The sequence below is a fragment of the Periplaneta americana genome, chromosome 6, assembly GCF_040183065.1.
Source record: "Periplaneta americana isolate PAMFEO1 chromosome 6, P.americana_PAMFEO1_priV1, whole genome shotgun sequence".
In the NCBI taxonomy this organism is placed as follows: Eukaryota; Metazoa; Arthropoda; class Insecta; order Blattodea; family Blattidae; genus Periplaneta; species Periplaneta americana.
The window spans coordinates 184,262,692-184,282,718 of NC_091122.1; the positions used below are offsets into that span (position 1 = coordinate 184,262,692).

The 20,027-nt window shown below is 35.2% G+C and overlaps 1 protein-coding gene across 5 annotated transcripts in view; it reads right to left on the reverse strand.

Moving 5' to 3' along the window:
- Positions 1-8,958: 8,958 nt before the first annotated feature.
- LOC138702117 (sodium-independent sulfate anion transporter) overlaps positions 8,959-20,027 on the reverse strand; it is a 122,223-nt gene continuing 111,154 nt past the window's right edge. For 2 of the 5 annotated variants that reach the window (XM_069829707.1, XM_069829709.1), the window contains one exon: positions 8,959-9,635. In XM_069829707.1, coding sequence (XP_069685808.1) covers positions 9,610-9,635 — 26 coding nt within the window. In that variant the 3' untranslated portion in view covers positions 8,959-9,609. The remainder of the gene's footprint in view (positions 9,636-20,027) is intronic. The other 3 variants (XM_069829711.1, XM_069829710.1, XM_069829706.1) reach the window with 2 other exon arrangements.

Below are 20,027 nucleotides of genomic sequence, written 5' to 3' on the forward strand. Positions count from 1 at the left end.
TATAATGAAAAACCGCAATCAGGCGGGTTAGTCGGTTACGCGGCCGGTATGCGAACTGCGATCTCCGGCATACAAAGCAGGAACTGTAACTACTCTGCAACGTCCGGAAATCTTGCCTTGCTCTGAGGTATGGGGAAGCCATCACGGTCTGCAGCTTTGGCGTGTTTCGCTTGCAGGTATCCCAATTATATCCGAATCACACGTCCAGTGCGCATGTGCATTGCTCGCACACGAACGATTCCAACGCTCGTTAGCATCCATCTCGCGACAAGACCATTTATTTTAATTCGATGTAATTCACTGATGCATAAATTCAGTTATTAACGGATATGATTTAGAACTGCGTCATCTGTTTTATGTAACGTAGTTCAAAGCTAAAGGCTGGTTCACAATAAACCGGAAACGAGAATAGGAACGAAAACGAAAACGGTAAAATTGTTAAAATGTATACATTTAAATATGAGCATTCACAATTAACAAAAAGCTTGCCGGAGCCCGGGATCGGGAACGGAGAGTTGGCCAAGTTTCAACTTTGGCGTTCACGTTTCCGATCACAGCCCACTAGATTCATTCTATTGCCATCTAAAAGCTATTTTGTCGTCGTATATTTTGTAGCAAGAAGACCGTGACATAACCTATGCATTATTTTGTTCTGTGCTGTGCATCGTGAAGCAAGTTTTATTTGATGAGATTCTAATATTGAAATCCTCACTTTTACGATAAGCGGCGCGCCTCGTATAAAGATGAGAAAATGGAGGAGAATACGTGGCTTTCAACAGCTGCATCTTTGAACACCGATCGTAAGTGAATCATATTTTATTACTGTATTGGTTCTATTACACACTACATATTCACGCTTCAATTCAATAACTACTGTTGTGTTCATTTTTGTTCTATTACAAATGTTTCTTCTATAATTATTTTACGTTATGGTAGACTTAAAATAGGTTGTGATAATAAAGATGCATGGGCATATTTTTAGTACCGTACCTAATGAAATGTTTCAGTTGAAATTTCGAAGTTGGTTAACCTATGTTTATGTTGGCTGCCTTGTACTCATAAGAGAACGCCATTGGTCAATTATACACACATAACATCAGAATGCGTAATATCGACTTTCCATATCGTTATTGATATGCATAGTCGTCTACGTTCTCGGTTTATTGTGAATCAAAAATTTTCATATTCAGTCCTCTGCTTCTCGTTTTCATTCTGGTTCTCGTTCCAGGTTTATTGTGAACCAGCCTTAACTTTAAGGCCCGCTCCCAGTTAGCGGAATCGAATCTAACAGAACAGAATTCATGAGCTAGAATATTTATTCCACTGCCGGAACAGAATTTCTTGTTTCGGGTGTGATCGTAAGTTCTCGTGAAGCCTTCGTGAAGAAACAAATGAACCACATCCATTCTTGGCGGTTCAATTTGTTTACTATTGAAAGTTATTGCTGAAATAGTATGTATACAAAAATCACAATGTAATATGAACGAAGAAAAATTAATAAATTTTGTGTAGAATTATTCTCTTTTGTATGACAAAAAAGAACACAAAAGTATTGTTCGGTTCATTTCCACTATTCATTTCGATTCGGTTCGATTCCGCTAAATGCGAGCGGGGCTTTACAATTTCCAGTTGGGACAGAAGTTATTTCGATTCAAAACTTTTAAGTATTTTCACTTTCTGAAGACAAACAATAACTGTTACAAACTTAACACATACTTTCTTATTGTACGTTCGTAACAATTTTATCAAATCACGAATCATATTACTGTTTATTAGAGTTTAATAATTTCTTGAACTATTGTAATGTTTATTGATGATTCAGAGTGGGCCATGTTTGTTGACATTGTTGTTTGCCGCGTAAATTATATGATATATAAATTGCTTAAATTGCATAATACATAAATAATTGCACCTAATTTACGTCGCGTACAAAACTAATTTTTACACGATTTTCTACGCGATTTTCATGGAAGTAAAGCACCGGTAACAAAAACCCATGAAAATACAATTGGCGAGCATTTATTTTAAATAGTTTCATTTATATTTCATAGAAATGAAAATAATTTGAGTGGTAAATGTAACGTGGGCCTACATAATAAGTAATAAGAATTCTAAGACTAGACCACCACATCATAATACGATCACGAACAATCTTTGTTTTTTTTTTTTTTTAATTTTATTGGGTTATTTTACGACGCTGTATCAACATCTCTGGTTATTTAGCGTCTGAATGAAATGAAGGTGATAATGCCGGTGAAACGAGTCCGGGGTCCAGCAACGAAAGTTCGAACCCGGGCCACCTGGTTTCGCGGCCAGACGTGCTGACCGTTACTCCACAGGTGTGGACAACAATCTAGAAGCGTGTTGTTAAAGTCAAAGGCGCCACCTCTAAAAAAGTGTCCACAGAGATTGCTCAAAAAGACAACACAGTTTCTGTTTTTCTCTTTTAATATTGGCCTCTGTGAACAGGACGACTCCTTCGATCATGGATAAAGGAAAATAAACGAAGTTAGCATTGCGCATAAAGACACTTTTCATCACCACAATGATATAAGGAGCTCGGCAAAAAAATATAAAAGCAAAAGACCTTACTCTTATTCCCTTCCAAAGCAAATTTATCATTTTAGTAGCATATTTTAATGCCAGTATACTTATATTCTAAAATTGAATTAAGGTTCGGTACTTTGGTCCTCTGTTATGAATTCGGGTGGTGCCTGGCTGGGTTACAGGCGCGGCGCCAGATGTGCAGGGAAAAGATGGCGAGAAACACCACGTGTATAGTGCTTTAAATCCCTCTTTTGTTCCTGAGAGTAGAGTGGGAAGTCGATAGACGGGTAGGGTAATAAATTCCATAAAATGTCAGTACTGGGAGAAAAAGTGAAATTCGATTGTCATGTGTCATTTCCAAACTCTGAGAATTTAAGCTATAATGTGATACGCAATTCGTTTGAATTTTATTTTTTCTTCTGTCTTTTTTGAAGGACCACAAGGGTAGACCTCGAGGACCACAGGTGGTCCGCGGACCATAGTTTGAGAAACGCTGTCATAATTGAATGGAAACACATAGCAAGTAATATAAAGTATACACATTAAAACTAAATGATATGTCAATCTTCATTAAACTATGGTATTCACTTAACTTTAATCCTAGCTTTCTCCGTTTTTAATAAATGGCTCTTGGCCCACTATGGCTCTGAACCCTTCAAATAAACTCCTAAACCCAACCTATAAAATGCTGTAGGCCTACTTATTTCTGAAACGTCCGCTACATAGGCCTAACCCATATACCCAATATTTCCACGACTGTTGTGTGGCCTGAATGAACGGAGGGAGATGGGAATAGAGAGATGACACAAGTATAGTAATTACAGCCAATATCTCCAGCACCTTCCAATCTTCAACATAGGCAGGAGTTAAGGGTCGAATTCATAGTCGTCACTTATAAAATGAGGAAAAACTTAAGTAATGAGCATTTCCTTAGCACTTATTTCAGATCGTATTGCAGAGACGCTACTCATTCATATGCCCTGAGCATTCCCTTGACATCGAAAGAAATATGGCAACATGGCTAGACGTGAGCGCTTTCCTACATTCAATTGTTTTCCAGCGCCTTCAAATTGTTAAATCGGCATTACTGTCATACACAAATACAGAAGTAAATATTATAGAGCTAAAAATTATACAAGATGTCCAGAAAGCATTTTACAGAAAAGAAAGAAGTGAGCTAAGATAACTAGTTATGAAATATAGAGATAATAATTGTTCTCTCCAAAAGAAGAAATTGACATGGAACAAAATTGCAGTTGCGTTTAATGCAAACTCCGGAAATATTCGTGTAAGTAAATCATTTTAATTTATTTTTCAGTTATTTTCATGCTAAACAAAGTGGAAGTGATATAATTACGCAAATTTTAACAGCTTATTCCTTGGGTAGAATACAAACAAAATGCAAGTGACACTTTGTTGGGACGTGAATACTTTTCGAAAAAAAATGCCACTTAAATCTACCTGAAATGCTGCTGTATCATAAAATCTCAAAGCAACCAGTACTTTCAGCAGTGGCGAAATCGGTAAGCCTCATGGTTGTATTGTGAATTGAAATGAGAGACACCAGAATATTCACAACAGTGTTCTTGTCGATCATTATACATCTCTAAAGGGTTTTCCATATCTCTGATATATCTTTTGCTTGCCGAAACTCATTTTCATATTAATTACAGAACTCAATAAATTAAATAAAATCATAATCATCATCTATTGTATACCGAATCAGCTGATTACAATACATATGAGGAAACACTTGAGTAAGCTGACAAGCTGCCTTATTTGAACAAGTGTTCACTTCAGTGGGATTTATGAATTGGAAATTATTACAAGCAACTGCTTAAGTGTTTCCTTACGATAAGTGTTGACTATGAATTCGGCCCTTAATCTCTAGTTTCTTGTCGAGAATCGATTCTTTGTGTGTTGGATTTGCACTCAAAGTCCTGACGAAGGATTGCTATCAGAACCTTTAAGCACCAGAAAACGGTACAACTGGATCGCAAGGAATTTTAATTTTGATGGTTACTTTCACAAATATCGAACATCAGTAGCATCTTTCGTACAGCCTGCACAACAAAAAGTTAATACCGGAATACACCGAGTCATTACCAACATTTCACGTCAACAGATGAACGTTTTCATTCACAATCATTAAAATGCTGACGTCGGGCAATAAAGCCAAGCATGAAGGAGTTTCTGTAAATACAGATTTATCATCGTTGTCAAGTACGCCTTCAGTTTCTTTCATCCGCAACTTGATATCTGGTTAATAAGCGAGTCCAAGTAATTTCGTATCTCTTAACCGGCATTGCGAATGTTTGCTTAGCTGTAATTAAAACCAGTTTAATGGCCTTTCTGGTAGATTCACACGAGAACCACTGACCAACTGATGTACGTGGAATAGCCTAATTTACTGAGGAACATAAATTAGCGTGGTTGTTAATTACTCACCAGCAGTGATGAATCGATCAATTTGCATAACGATTCTGACTCGTGTTCACCGACCATCTGCGAAATAATTTGTCATATCGATTGTGATGGACAACAACCTCATATGAGGTGTTCAGAGCTAAAGTGGATCAAGTCCATGAGATGTAGTTTTGAGATAATAGGACTTAAAGTTAACTTGCTCTAGTGGATTATCTAATTTGACTAACAATCATTTTATTGCTCCACTAGCCGTACCCGTGCGCTCCGCTGCACCCGTTAGAAATAAATATAAAGTAATTATATAATTAAAATAGGACGTTTGATCCAGGGAACATTAGTGTTTGATAGAAGGATAAATCGTTTAATATGTTACTTAATTTAAATTGTATTTAAATAATTAAAATGCGATCATTTTGGTCCAGAGAGCACTCATTTCGTGCAATGACAATTTCTTTAAAATGTTTCTTATTTGTTATTACATGCAACCATAGTTTAATGAAGATTGACATATCATTTAGTTTTAATGTGTATACTTTATATTACTTGCTATATGTTTCAGAAGTTACTGTAATAACATTGTAGAATTATGTCCTTCTAGAGAAACTACACTTTCCAATGGTGAAATAATAATTAAACAATTAATTAGCTTCCGATATTACTTCATACAAACACAGAAACATTCTCTTAGGCTATGTTTAATAGCTTTCGATTGTTGTTGTCCAAGGCCCCTTATAGACGGAGTCATTTGTTTTTATTTCAGTACAGCGCCTTAGATGGCGTTGTTATTGTAATTTTAAAACTCATTTATCTCATTAAATATCAGTCCTATCAAAATTGTGAATAGAATAAAACTTATCGGGAATTATTTTTAAAGAAACTTTTGTTATGCAATATTTTTCATGAAAATCAATAATAAGCGAGATATTTCGATTTATTTAATTCAGGCCCCCTTATAACCCCCTTTTAAATAAAGTATTTTGAATGCCATATAGCCTAAAATCTAAGTTACAACGAACTTAATTTATATTCAAATTTTCATCGAAATCGGTTCAGCCATTATCGCATGAAAAGGTAACAAACATCCAGACAGACAGACAGACAAACAAAAATTTCAAAAAAGCGATTTTCGGTTGCAGGATGGTTAATTATACATGTTAACAGCAATTATTTTTGAAAAATCGAAAATTACCAGAAAAAATTTGGCTACAGATTTATTATTACTATAGATTCTCAATTCTAGATTTATAAAATATAAGCAATTGTGATGTTAATTGATGCAACGCTTTGGTGACTTGATCCACTATGGCTCAGAACATCGTGAACTAATAATCTGAGCCAAAAGTGACTGGCGTCACCTACCGGCAAATTGTTTGGAGTTAAGACTTGATCCATTACTGCTTACAAAAGATCCAACTTTAGATAATCAGAAAATGAATTAAATTCAATTTATGAAAATTTGTGACTTGATCCACTTTAGCTCTGAACGCCTCATATGTGAACAAAATGGGATTTGAATAATTTCGAGGGAAAAATTGTTCCGGAGCCGGGTATCGAACCCGGGACCTTTGGTTTAACGTACCAACAATTTTTTCCCTCGAAATTATTCAAATCAACTTTACAGGGAGTTATACCTGAAATCTTGATTTGCATAATACACGTCACTGTTCGTTAACAGAAAACCACAATTTAAGTCACACGGAGTTAGTGTGCACTCGAAGTTGGTTGCTTGACGGTTGTCAGCCCACTTTGAGGTCTGTGGATATAGAGGGAAAAATTGGATCGGTGTCGGTTAGAGTTCCCGAGTAGCTCAGTGGTAGAGCGTTGGTACGTTAAACCAAAGGTCCCGGGTTCGATACCCGGCTCCGGAACAATTTTTCCCTCGAAATTATTCAAATCAACTTTACAGGGAGTTACACCTGAAATCTTGATTTGCAAAATGGGATTTCATTTCATCCCTATAAAAAGTCTTTCTGATTCTTCTGCAAACACATCTTATGTCCAGGCATGGACACAAACTTTACAAGAAGATATTTAAATATCCTCTTATGCCAGACATTTGTTCGTTATCGAGATTGTTGTTTAGTCAACTGTCCGAAGAGAGGTCTGGACACTAACAAGGCATCACTCATGAAGCAACTAGGCCAGGAGATAAGTTAAGTTCTGGTTTATTTAACGACGCTCGCAACTGCAAAGGTTATATCAGCGTCGCCGGTGCCGAAATTTTTGTCCCGCAGGAGTTCTTTTACGTGGCAGTAAATCTACTGACATGAGCCTGTCGCATTTAAACACACTTAAATGCCATCGACCTCGGCCGGGATCGAACCCGCAACCTCGAGCACAGAAGGCCAGCGCTATATCGACTGCGCTACCGAGGGCGACGCTACGAGATAATGAGGTAGGGTGATCAGCTCCTTTCCCCCTCCATTGCATACATCGTTAGGTACATATTACACTAATCAGACTTCAGATGCATAAAAAAATTGAGGAGCTCATTTTTAAAACGTCTCTTGTCCACCTGATAAAGAAAATGAGATTTCTGTGTCATGCATTCTTAAACTATAACTCTACAGACAACTGTCATGATCTGGCTACAGAACGCCTTCTAAACCACTAAAATCTTGCGTTAAAAGTGACTATTGGAATCAAACTGACTCTTGTCCACAGCAAAATTGGGATAAAATATTAATTCCAGCTTTGGAATCAAAGAATTTCATGCTCCCATGTGATTCTAAATGCACTCAACCTCTTTGGTTTCATAATGTCTCTTGCCTAGCTGGTAATACATTTTAGACCTAAAAACGTTTTTCGTGATTTCTCACAAAGTTATGGGAATGGACAAGGGTCGTTTGCAAATAAGTTCCTCAATTGTTTTTTCTCTGACACATATCGTCAAGTGAGATGTCCTGCCTGGTAATAGATGTACATATCAGCCAGAACCTCAATCAAATGACAGTTATCGAGATATTAAAATGTTTTTTCGCTCTCTTATGAAATTGAATATTTTGACATAGGAGGTTGCTGTTCAACACCATCGATATGTTGATTGGTTGTTTAACGATGTTATATCAACTGACATGCAAACATTCTGAGGGGGAAGACAAAAAAGTTAATGATTATGAGTTTTGGAATAATATTTTGGGGAAATTCCACAGATAGTAACACTATACTACGAAAAAGAGTAATTAGAATAATAGTAGGTGCCAAATCTAGGGAATCATGTAGGACCATTTTCAAAAAACTACAAATAATGCCCATGGCTTGTCAGTATATTTTTTCACTAATAAACTTCCTCTTATGTAATAGTGAAAACTTTGTAACTAATTCAACATTTCATAGCATAAATACACGTCAAAAAATGACTTTCATACTCCATCGGCAAGTCTATTGTGCTATCAAAAAGGAGTGCGTTATATGGCAGTAAAAATGTTTAATAGCCTCCCTATCGATATAAAAAATGAAACTCAAAACATAAAATTATTTAGGGCCAAATTAAAGAAGTACCTAATTTCTCACGCCGTCTATTCTGTAGGTTAATTTATGACATTGAACAACGCTTCATGAATATTTCTGTGTTGTATTAAGTATCGATATTATCCCCTTGTGTTGTACTAATATTTATATTTCAACTAGACCTTGTCTATAATGAAGACTTTGTAATACTATTAAGATTTTTTGACATGTTTCATAATCTAGCTGAGAAGTGACGTATGAATATCATGGAATATAAATAAATACAATGCAATACAATAATTCCGGTTAAAGGAGAATTAAAAAAAAAAAACAATTTTACAGAAATGTAGATTTATCCTACGTATAAGTAATGACTGTTAAAAGAGATAAAGGTAATGAGTAATTACATAAAAGCTATTAAATATTGTACTAATATATATTTACAAATATTCTACATACCTCATATTTTCATGCGAAGAATTCCAAACGTTTGCAGTGAAATCTTCATCCACAGTAGCTTTTAAAAATCCTCACTATTGTACGCACACTTCGTTTACAATGCAGGATGAATTCTGCGAGGTCTCCAATAAGAATACGTCTGTGTATCAGAATCTTGTCTGGCAGCATGCCCAAAAAATTCCACACTAACTATTTAACAAACTATATTTAATAAAAAGTTGTACTTCCGGAAACGTCACGCCGACTCACTAAAAATACGGAAAGAAAATTGCTGTATGTATAACGGAAGATAATGCATTTATTATCTTCATTAGCTGAAATCAGAGTTCGCAGAAAACAGAACTTCTGTTGTCTTGTTTAATACACCACACTGCACACTTCAACCTTAGTTTTTCGTCGTGTTTTACACGTTTCATACGAAATTAAACATAACATTACACTTGATGAACACACTGTATTTATTATTATGATGTATATTTTAATGTTATGATCTACAAGCGATCAGAAGTGTTGGGCTGTTCACTTGCGGGTGACATGACGATAACAACAGCATTGTTGCACTGTCAACACACACACGTGGGAAGGCAGGACACTGGAGCGCCGCACACATGATCTAGGAAGAGCTGAGCAGCGCTGGGGTGGCTGTGCGAGCGAGTTCACGGCGCTAGTCGAACACTCCACGCAGCCAAGCATGCAGTCAGCCTGCAACCGGTCCGGACAACTCGGTCAGACGGAGAGACGAAACGTGGTCCCTGAAATTAACAAACGAGTGGTCAAAACGTGGACCCTGAAATTCACAAAATGTGTAGTCAAAACGTGGACCCTGAAATTCACAAACAAGTAGTCAAAACGTGGACCCTGAAATTCACAAACAAGTAGTCAAAACGTGGACCCTGAAATTCACAAACAAGTAGTCAAAACGTGGACCCTGAAATTCACAAACAAGTAGTGAAAACGTCAAACCTGAAATTCACAAACAAGTAGTCAAAACGTGGACCCTGAAATTCATAAACAAGTAGTCAAAACGTGGTCACTGAAATTCACAAACAAGTAGTCAAAACGTGGTCCCTGAAATTCACAAACAAGTAGTCAAAACGTGGACTCTGAAATTCACAAACAAGTAGTCAAAACGTGGACCCTGAAATTCACAAACAAGTAGTCAAAACGTGGTCCCTGAAATTCACAAACAAGTAGTCAAAACGTGGACCCTGAAATTCACAAAATGTGTAGTCAAAACGTGGACCCTGAAATTCACAAACAAGTAGTCAAAACGTGGAGCCTGAAATTCACAAACAAGTAGTCAAAACGTGGAGCCTGAAATTCACAAACAAGTAGTCAAAACGTGGAGCCTGAAATTCATAAACAAGTAGTCAAAACGTGGAGCCTGAAATTCACAAACAAGTTGTCAAAACGTGGAACCTGAAATTCACAAACAAGTAGTCAAAACGTGGTCACTGAAATTCACAAACAAGTAGTCAAAACGTGGTCACTGAAATTCACAAACAAGTAGTCAAAACGTGGTCACTGAAATTCACAAACAAGTAGTCAAAACGTGGTCACTGAAATTCACAAACAAGTAGTCAAAACGTGGTCACTGAAATTCACAAACAAGTAGTGAAAACGTGAAACCTGAAATTCACAAACAAGTAGTCAAAACGTGGACCCTGAAATTCACAAACAAGTAGTCAAAACGTGGACCCTGAAATTCACAAACAAGTAGTGAAAACGTCAAATCTGAAATTCACAAACAAGTAGTCAAAACGTGGACCCTGAAATTCATAAACAAGTAGTCAAAACGTGGTCACTGAAATTCACAAACAAGTAGTCAAAACGTGGTCCCTGAAATTCACAAACAAGTAGTCAAAACGTGGACTCTGAAATTCACAAACAAGTAGTCAAAACGTGGACCCTGAAATTCACAAACAAGTACAGTCAAAACGTGGACCCTGAAATTCACAAACAAGTAGTCAAAACGTGGACCCTGAAATTCACAAACAAGTACAGTCAAAACATGGACCCTGAAATTCACAAACAAGTAGTCAAAACGTGGACCCTGAAATTCACAAAAAGTAGTGAAAACGTGCTCCCTGATATTTACAAACAAGTAATTAAAACGTGGTGTCCGAAATTCACAAACAAGTAGTCAAAACGTGGACCCTGAAATTCACAAACAAATAGTCAAAACGTGGACCCTGAAATTCACAAAAAAGTTGTCAAAACGTGGACTCTGAAATTCACAAAATGTGTAGTCAAAACGTGGACCTTGAAATTCACAAACAAGTAGTGAAAACGTGCTCCCTGATATTTACAAACAAGTAATTAAAACGTGGTGTCCGAAATTCATAAAACGGCTAGTCAAAATGTGGTCCCTGAAATTCACTAACGGATAGACAAAACGTGTTCCCTGATAATTACAAACGTGTATTGAAAATATGATTCCTTAAACTCTCAAACATGTAATCAAAATATTACCAAAGAAACTTGCAAACACGTATTAAAAATTAATCAACAAAATTCACAAAGAAGTATTCAAAAAATGAAACTTGATATTCAACATTATTATCATCATCTATACCATCATCATGAACCATGTAATAAGTACTACGGAAGCCTATTACAAAAGGGTATTGGATAATTCAACATAAAGAAAATGGAACGACTGATCTTGCTTTATATTAATCCACTGTAAAACACTAGAATAAATTTGGATTAGAAAAAACACCTGCCACTTATTTGCTTCAAACCTCTAGTAACATAATCAATGAAATGTCTACATTTGCTAGGAATTTAAACTGCTTTAATGACAGCTGCAGTCTTGCTTCAAACCTCTAGTAACATAATCAATGAAATGTCTACATTTGCTAGGAATTTAAACTGCTTTAATGACAGCTGCAGTCTTCCATCAAACCTCTAGTAACATAATAAATGAAATGTCTACATTTGCTAGGAATTTAAACTGCTTTAATGACAGCTGCAGTCTTGCTTCAAACCTCTAGTAACATAATCAATGAAATGTCTACATTTACTAGGAATTTAAACTGCTTTAATGACAGCTGCAGTCTTGCTTCAAACCTCTACTAATATAATCAATGAAATGTCTACATTTACTAGGAATTTAAACTGCTTTAATGACAGCTGCAGTCTTGCTTCAAACCTCTACTAATATAATCAATGAAATGTATACATTTACTAGGAATTTAAACTGCTTTAATGACAGCTGCAGTCTTGCTTCAAACCTCTACTGATATAATCAATGAAATGTCTACATTTACTAGGAATTTAAACTGCTTTAATGACAGCTGCAGTCTTGCTTCAAACCTCTACTAATATAATCAATGAAATGTCTACATTTACTAGGAATTTAAACTGCTTTAATGACAGCTGCAGTCTTGCTTCAAACCTCTAGTAACATAATCAATGAAATGTCTACATTTACTAGGAATTTAAACTGCTTTAATGACAGCTGCAGTCTTGCATCGAACCTCTAGTAACATAATCAATTAAATGTATACATTTACTAGGAATTTAAACTATTTTAATGACAGCTGCAGTCTTGCCTCAAACCTCTAGTAACACAATCAATGAAATATCTACATTTACTAGGAATTTAAACTGCTTTAATGACAGCTGCAGTCTTGCTTCAAACCTCTACTAATATAATCAATGAAATGTCTACATTTACTAGGAATTTAAACTGCTTTCATGACAGCTGCAGTCTTGCTTCAAACCTCTACTAATATAATCAATGAAATGTCTACATTTACTAGGAATTTAAACTGCTTTAATGACAGCTGCAGTCTTGCCTCAAACCCCTAGTAACATAATCAATGAAATGTCTACATTTACTAGGAATTTAAACTGCTTTCATGACAGCTGCAGTCTTGCTTCCAACCTCTACTAATATAATCAATGAAATATCTACATTTACTAGGAATTTAAACTGCTTTAATGACAGCTGCAGTCTTGCTTCAAACCTCTACTAACATAATCAATGAAATGTGTACATTTACTAGGAATTTAAACTGATTTAATGAAAGCTGCAGTCTTGCCTCAAACCTCTAGTAACATAATCAATGAAATGTGTACATTTACTAGGAATTTAAACTGCTTTAATGATAGCTGCAGTCTTGCCTCAAACCTCTAGTAACATAATCAATGAAATGTGTACATTTACTAGGAATTTAAACTGCTTTAATGACAGCTGCAGTCTTGCATCGAACCTCTAGTAACATAATCAATTAAATGTATACATTTACTAGGAATTTAAACTATTTTAATGACAGCTGCAGTCTTGCCTCAAACCTCTAGTAACACAATCAATGAAATGTCTACATTTACTAGGAATTTAAACTGCTTTAATGACAGCTGCAGCCTTGCTTCAAACCTCTACTAATATAATCAATGAAATGTCTACATTTACTAGGAATTTAAACTGCTTTAATGACAGCTGCAGTCTTGCTTCAAACCTCTACTGATATAATCAATGAAATGTCTACATTTACTAGGAATTTAAACTGCTTTAATGACAGCTGCAGTCTTGCTTCAAACCTCTACTAATATAATCAATGAAATGTCTACATTTACTAGGAATTTAAACTGCTTTCATGACAGCTGCAGTCTTGCTTCAAACCTCTACTAATATAATCAATGAAATGTCTACATTTACTAGGAATTTAAACTGCTTTAATGACAGCTGCAGTCTTGCCTCAAACCCCTAGTAACATAATCAATGAAATGTCTACATTTACTAGGAATTTAAACTGCTTTCATGACAGCTGCAGTCTTGCTTCAAACCTCTACTAATATAATCAATGAAATATCTACATTTACTAGGAATTTAAACTGCTTTAATGACAGCTGCAGTCTTGCTTCAAACCTCTACTAACATAATCAATGAAATGTGTACATTTACTAGGAATTTAAACTGATTTAATGACAGCTGCAGTCTTGCCTCAAACCTCTAGTAACATAATCAATTAAATGTGTACATTTACTAGGAATTTAAACTGCTTTAATGATAGCTGCAGTCTTGCCTCAAACCTCTAGTAACATAATCAATGAAATGTGTACATTTACTAGGAATTTAAACTGCTTTAATGACAGCTGCAGTCTTGCATCGAACCTCTAGTAACATAATCAATTAAATGTATACATTTACTAGGAATTTAAACTATTTTAATGACAGCTGCAGTCTTGCCTCAAACCTCTAGTAACACAATCAATGAAATGTCTACATTTACTAGGAATTTAAACTGCTTTAATGACAGCTGCAGTCTTGCTTCAAACCTCTACTAATATAATCAATGAAATGTCTACATTTACTAGGAATTTAAACTGCTTTAATGACAGCTGCAGTCTTGCCTCAAACCTCTAGTAACATAATCAATGAAATGTGTACATTTACTAGGAATTTAAACTGCTTTAATGAAGCTGCAGTCTTGCATCGAACCTCTAGTAACATAATCAATTAAATGTATACATTTACTAGGAATTTAAACTATTTTAATGACAGCTGCAGTGTTGCATCATATCTCTAGTAACATAATCAATGAATTGCCTATATTTACTAGGAATTTAAACTGCTTTAATGACAGCTCCAGTCTTGCATCATATCTCTAGTAACATAATCAATGAATTGCCTACATTTACTAGGAATTTAAACTGCTTTAATGACAGATGCAATCTTGCATCAGTTCTAACCTCTTATTGATTTATAAATGCAAGGCATAACACAAGCCTAAACTAACCTAACCTAACCTTCAATGATTCGTGTATACCTGGCATACCGAGAGCCAAAACTAACCTAATCTGTCACTGATTCGTATATGTAAAGCGTAACAAAAGTCTAAATTAACCTAACCTGTCACTGATTCGTATATTGATGCATACCGGTAGCCTAAACTAACCTAATCTGTCTTTGATTTTGTATATGGATGATATAGCAATAGACTAAACTAACCTAATCTTTCACTGATTTGTATATGGAAGGTATAGCAATAGCTCAAATTAACCTAACCTGATGCATACCGGTAGCCTAAACTAACCTAACATGTCATTGCTTCGTGTATGCAAGGCATACGAAAAGGCTATACTAGTCTAACCGAACCTGTCATTTATTCTTATATGCAAGGAATACCAAAACATAAACTTAACCCAACCCAACTTGTCACAGACTCGTATATGCAGGGCATACAAAAAGCCTAAACTAACCTAACTTGCCACACTCATACATACAAGGAATATCAAAGTCTGAACTAACCTAACCTGCCACAGACACATATATGGAAGGCATACCAAAAGCCTAAAGTAACCTAACCTGTCATTGATTTGTGTATGCAAAGCATATTAAAGGGCTAAGCTAACCTAACCTGTCACAGATTTTCGTACCACTCCGTCGTCCTCCACTTTCACAGGAACTTTCGACCTTGGCCATTACAATACAACATCCTTAGTAAAGAAATCAATGTTTTTCTCAGGTAGTACTGCATCCAAGCCCATTGTTTACCCAACATTTATTGAACACCTTGCAACTCGACGTCATTTTATATTAATCAAAGCCTTAATACAACATTATAATGCAAAATGGAGGATTACATTAAATTCGTCATACACTGTTACTGCAAGAAGAAAGACCATATATTACCTTATTTCACATTCAGTAAGATAGAGACATGCATTGAATGACAGTGCATCACTACACCATTCGTAGGACACCAAAAATGTCATAAAATCTCTTAAACATCGCATAAAACTAAATTAAATTGTTTTCTTTTTTCACAACGCTACTTAAGTACATCATTATTAAACAGAAAGTAATTGCACGTCATATTTATTACATTAACATATGAACATTTTTAATTATACGATCCACGTCTTCATATGTTTCGATAGGGGGTTACGAAACCTGCCACGAGGGCCCGTTCAAATAGCAGTTGCAGCAATGAAAACATCTGAAAAACGAAACTAGAAAATAAAAGAATAATCCAAATTAAAAAAAAAGAAGCGTTGTCATAAATACTGAGATTCATTCCTTCGTAAATAATGCTAATTAATTTTGAAGATCAAACCCCACTGCCGCCGGGGACATGTAAACAAAGACAGCGAATAAAACAGTGCTGCAGATGAAAGGGAATAAATGAAATCCTTCTTTCATAAATATTCGGAATATCCCTTTCATATTAATTAACGAGAGGGTTAACTCAGCATAAATTCCAATAATCTGAGTATTAGTAAGGAATACAACAATTAAACAAATTGACAGGCTATTCATGGATTCCATATAATTACGTGAAACGTTTATGTTGTTCGTAATTGTTATTGTGAGCATGGTTGAGATTGTAAGGATGTTTGGGATTTGAAATAAAAGTTTGATACTATTTTTCATTTCTGGTATACTCCAGCAATTTAAATTTAACAAGGAGGAGCTTTTTCGTTAATTACGTCGTAATTGATTCCTTATTCTATGAGCCTAAACGACACAAATGAATTGTTTTAAAATTGTAATAATAATAATCAGTCATCACAGAGAATTGGCCTCATCAGACCATACTTGGAAGAGAAGGCCTCATGGCCTTAACTATATCAAAATAAATAAATAAATAAATAAATAAATAAATAAGTAAATAAATAAATAAATAAATAAATAAATAAATAAATACTTGAATACTTTAGATTAAACTGTGTTAAATTAACTATTTCTACCTTTATACATCCCTCATTTATTAATCACTAATATGTATATGGGTAAGAAAGAGACTAGTGAAGTGCTTTGTATGGAGTGTGGCATTGTATCGGGACAGAAACATGGACATTACGACGAAATGAAGAGAAACGAATATAAGCATTTGAAATGTAGATATGGAGAAGAATGCAGCGTCCGAAGTGGACAGACAGAATAAGAAACGAAGCTGTCTCGGAAAGAGTGGGCGAAGAGAGAATTATGCTGAAACTGATCAGGAAGAGGAAAAGAAATTGGCTGGGTCACTGGCTGAGAAGAAACTGCCTACTGAAGGATGCACTGGTAGGAATAGTGAACGGGAGAACAGTTCGGGGCAGAAGATGATATTAAATGATAGATGACAAGTTAGAAAATTATCTTATGACGAGTCGCCAAACTAATTGTTATGACAAGTGTTGTATTGCATGTTTCCACGTATTCACATTTTTTTATGTTCTAGTGATATTTAACTTATTTTATATTTTTGTTTTCATATTTTCCGATAATGGTATATCTATAATGTGATAAGTTGAGCTATATATAATCATAATTTTCCTTACTGTGTGTACTTAAAAATATTGTATTCATTGTATGCTTTGTACTGCACTATTTTATTACTATTATTATTATTATTATTATTATTATTATTATTATTATTATTATTATTATTATTATTATCAATAATTGTCTTATTTTTTTATACTTTGTATGTCTCATTTATTTTGACCTGCTGTTCATATTTTATTATGATTTTTTCCTTTCTTTCTGTATGTTATATATTATGTCTGATTTCTACTTACTTGTTGTTTACATTTCATTATTATCTTATTCAGTTTTGTGTGTAAAATTGTAGTGTACTTTGTAAATTTGTAGTGTTTTTTGTAACGCAGTTTTACTCATGGTTGAGTGTTAGAGAAGGCCATATGGCCTTAACTCTGCCAGGTTAAATAAATCATTATTGTTATTATTATTATTATTATTATTATTATTATTATTATTATTATTATTATTAAGATATGGATCATATGCGGAGACTAAAAGGAAGGCAGAAAATAGGAAAGATTGGAGAATGCTGGGTTTGCAGTGGTGGAAGACTTGCCCTTGGGCAGAACACTATGAATGAATGAATTATAATTATTAATTTCATTTTTGTATATAATATACCTCCTATAGTAATCAATAATAACTTTTCGTCTACAAAATAATTAAATTCCTTTCCCCCTGCAGCCTTCTTTAACATTTTCTGCATTATCATTCAATTTCAAAATCAGCATTTCTAACCAAAGTACTGGATGTGCAGACACTTTTTAGTGTAACCGAACAGTCAGGTAATTTTATGTTATTATCTTGGAATTCCAGACGATGAAGACGACCTTGTTAAATATCTATTCTACATAGTCCAATCAAGTTTATGTGGTCATAATAAAGTCGTAATTTCAAGGTGATGCTGAAAATTAGAAGCTGTTATTTGATGTTGGTGAAGAAGGAGTTGATGGTACCGACATTTTGGCAAAAGATTTAGGTCGCCCTAATCAAAATGCACTCATCTGTAGAGAAGTACATCCTGTTTCGGACTAGTTTGTGAAAACACAACTTTACAGAGTTGTTTATCTACGTGTATATGCATCTTAAGTAACAGCATTATGAATATGACGTCAGTCTTAAATTACTCTTGAGGTAAAATTACTTTCAAGTTCTAGAGGAGAATTAATGTCGTAGATGAACGATGCCGGGGAGGACACTAAACTCAAAAGACACTCATGTTCTGTCCATATGGTAGAGGTACAGTATGTCTTTCTTTTCCTTGTCGGGAATCGAACCCTGCGGCCCACTGGTGTGGGTTCGAATCCAGCTTCTGCTGGCTATTAAAACTATACATTCATTCATAAACGTTGGATTTTAGTGATATGGATGATATGGAAACATGAAATAGTGGGAAACAAAACACTGCAAGCGATAATGTGCACCTGGTCACCATAACTACGGAAATTAACAAATGAAAACAGTTTCGGTTTTGCGAGTTTATGGTTTTTCCATCAATATGATTAAAAATGATTTCTTTTCAGAAGATTAACTTCATGTGTAGATGAAATTATTGGGGATCATAAGGGAGTACAAGGGTACAGTAGACTACACTAGTTATTCCCAGATTTCAAAAAGGCATATGACTCGGTTAAGAGAGAAGTTTTATATAATATTCTTATTGAATTTGGTATTTCTAAGAAAATAGTTCGATTAATTAAAATGTGTCTCAGTGAAACGTACAGCAGAGTCCGTATAGGTCAGTTTCTGTCAGATGCTTTTCCAATTCACTGTGGGCTAAAGCAAGGAGATGCACTATCACCTTTACTTTTGAACTTCGTTCTAGAATATGCCATTAGGAAAGTCCAGGATAACAGAGAGGGTTTGGAATTGAACGGGTTACATCAGCTGCTTGTCTATGCGGATGACGTGAATATGTTAGGAGAAAATCCACAAACGATTAGGGAAAACACGGGAATTTTACTGGAAGGAAGTAAAGAGATAGGTATGGAAGTAAATCCCGAAAAGACAAAGTATATGATTATGTCTCGTGACGAGAATATTGTACGAAATGGAAATATAAAAATTGGAATTTTTTTTCCTTTGAATAAGTGGAAAAATTCAAATATCTCGGAGCAACAATAACAAAAAAGAATGACACTCGGGAGGAAATTAAACGCAGAATAAATATGGGAAATGCCTCTTATTATTCGGTTGAGAAGCTTTTGTTATCCAGTCTACGCTAAAAAAATCTGAAAGTTAGAATTTATAAAACAGTTATATTACCGGTTGTTCTGTATGGTTGTGAAACTTGGACTCTCACTTTGAGAGAGGAATAGAGATTAAGAGTATTTGAGAATAAGGTAATTAGGAAAATATTTGGGGCTAAGAGGGATGAAGTTTCAGGAGAATGGATAAAGTTATACAACGCAGAACTGCACGCATTGTATTCTTCACCTGACATAATTAGGAACATTAAATCCAGACGTTTGAGATGGGCAGGGCATGTAGCACGTATGGGCGAATCCAGAAATGCATATAGAGTGTTAGTTGGGAGGCCGGAGGGAAAAAGACCTTTGGGGAGGCCGAGACGTGGATGGGGCGATAATATTAAAGTGGATTTGAGGGAGGTGGGATATGATGATAGAGACTGGATTGATCTTGCTCAGGATATGGCGGGCTTATGTGAGGGCGGCAATGAACCTTCGGGTTCCTTAAAAGCCAGTAAGTAAGTAGGTAAGTTCCTTTCATTACCAATCGATAGGGCTATCTTTAAAATATAAGAAACAATGTATAACTCACTTTACCCAAAAATGTCACTTAGTGCCTTTCAATTCACACCGATTCAAATACACTAATCTCTGTATTGAAGCGAACCTTTCACTTGTGCCTACAGATAACACGC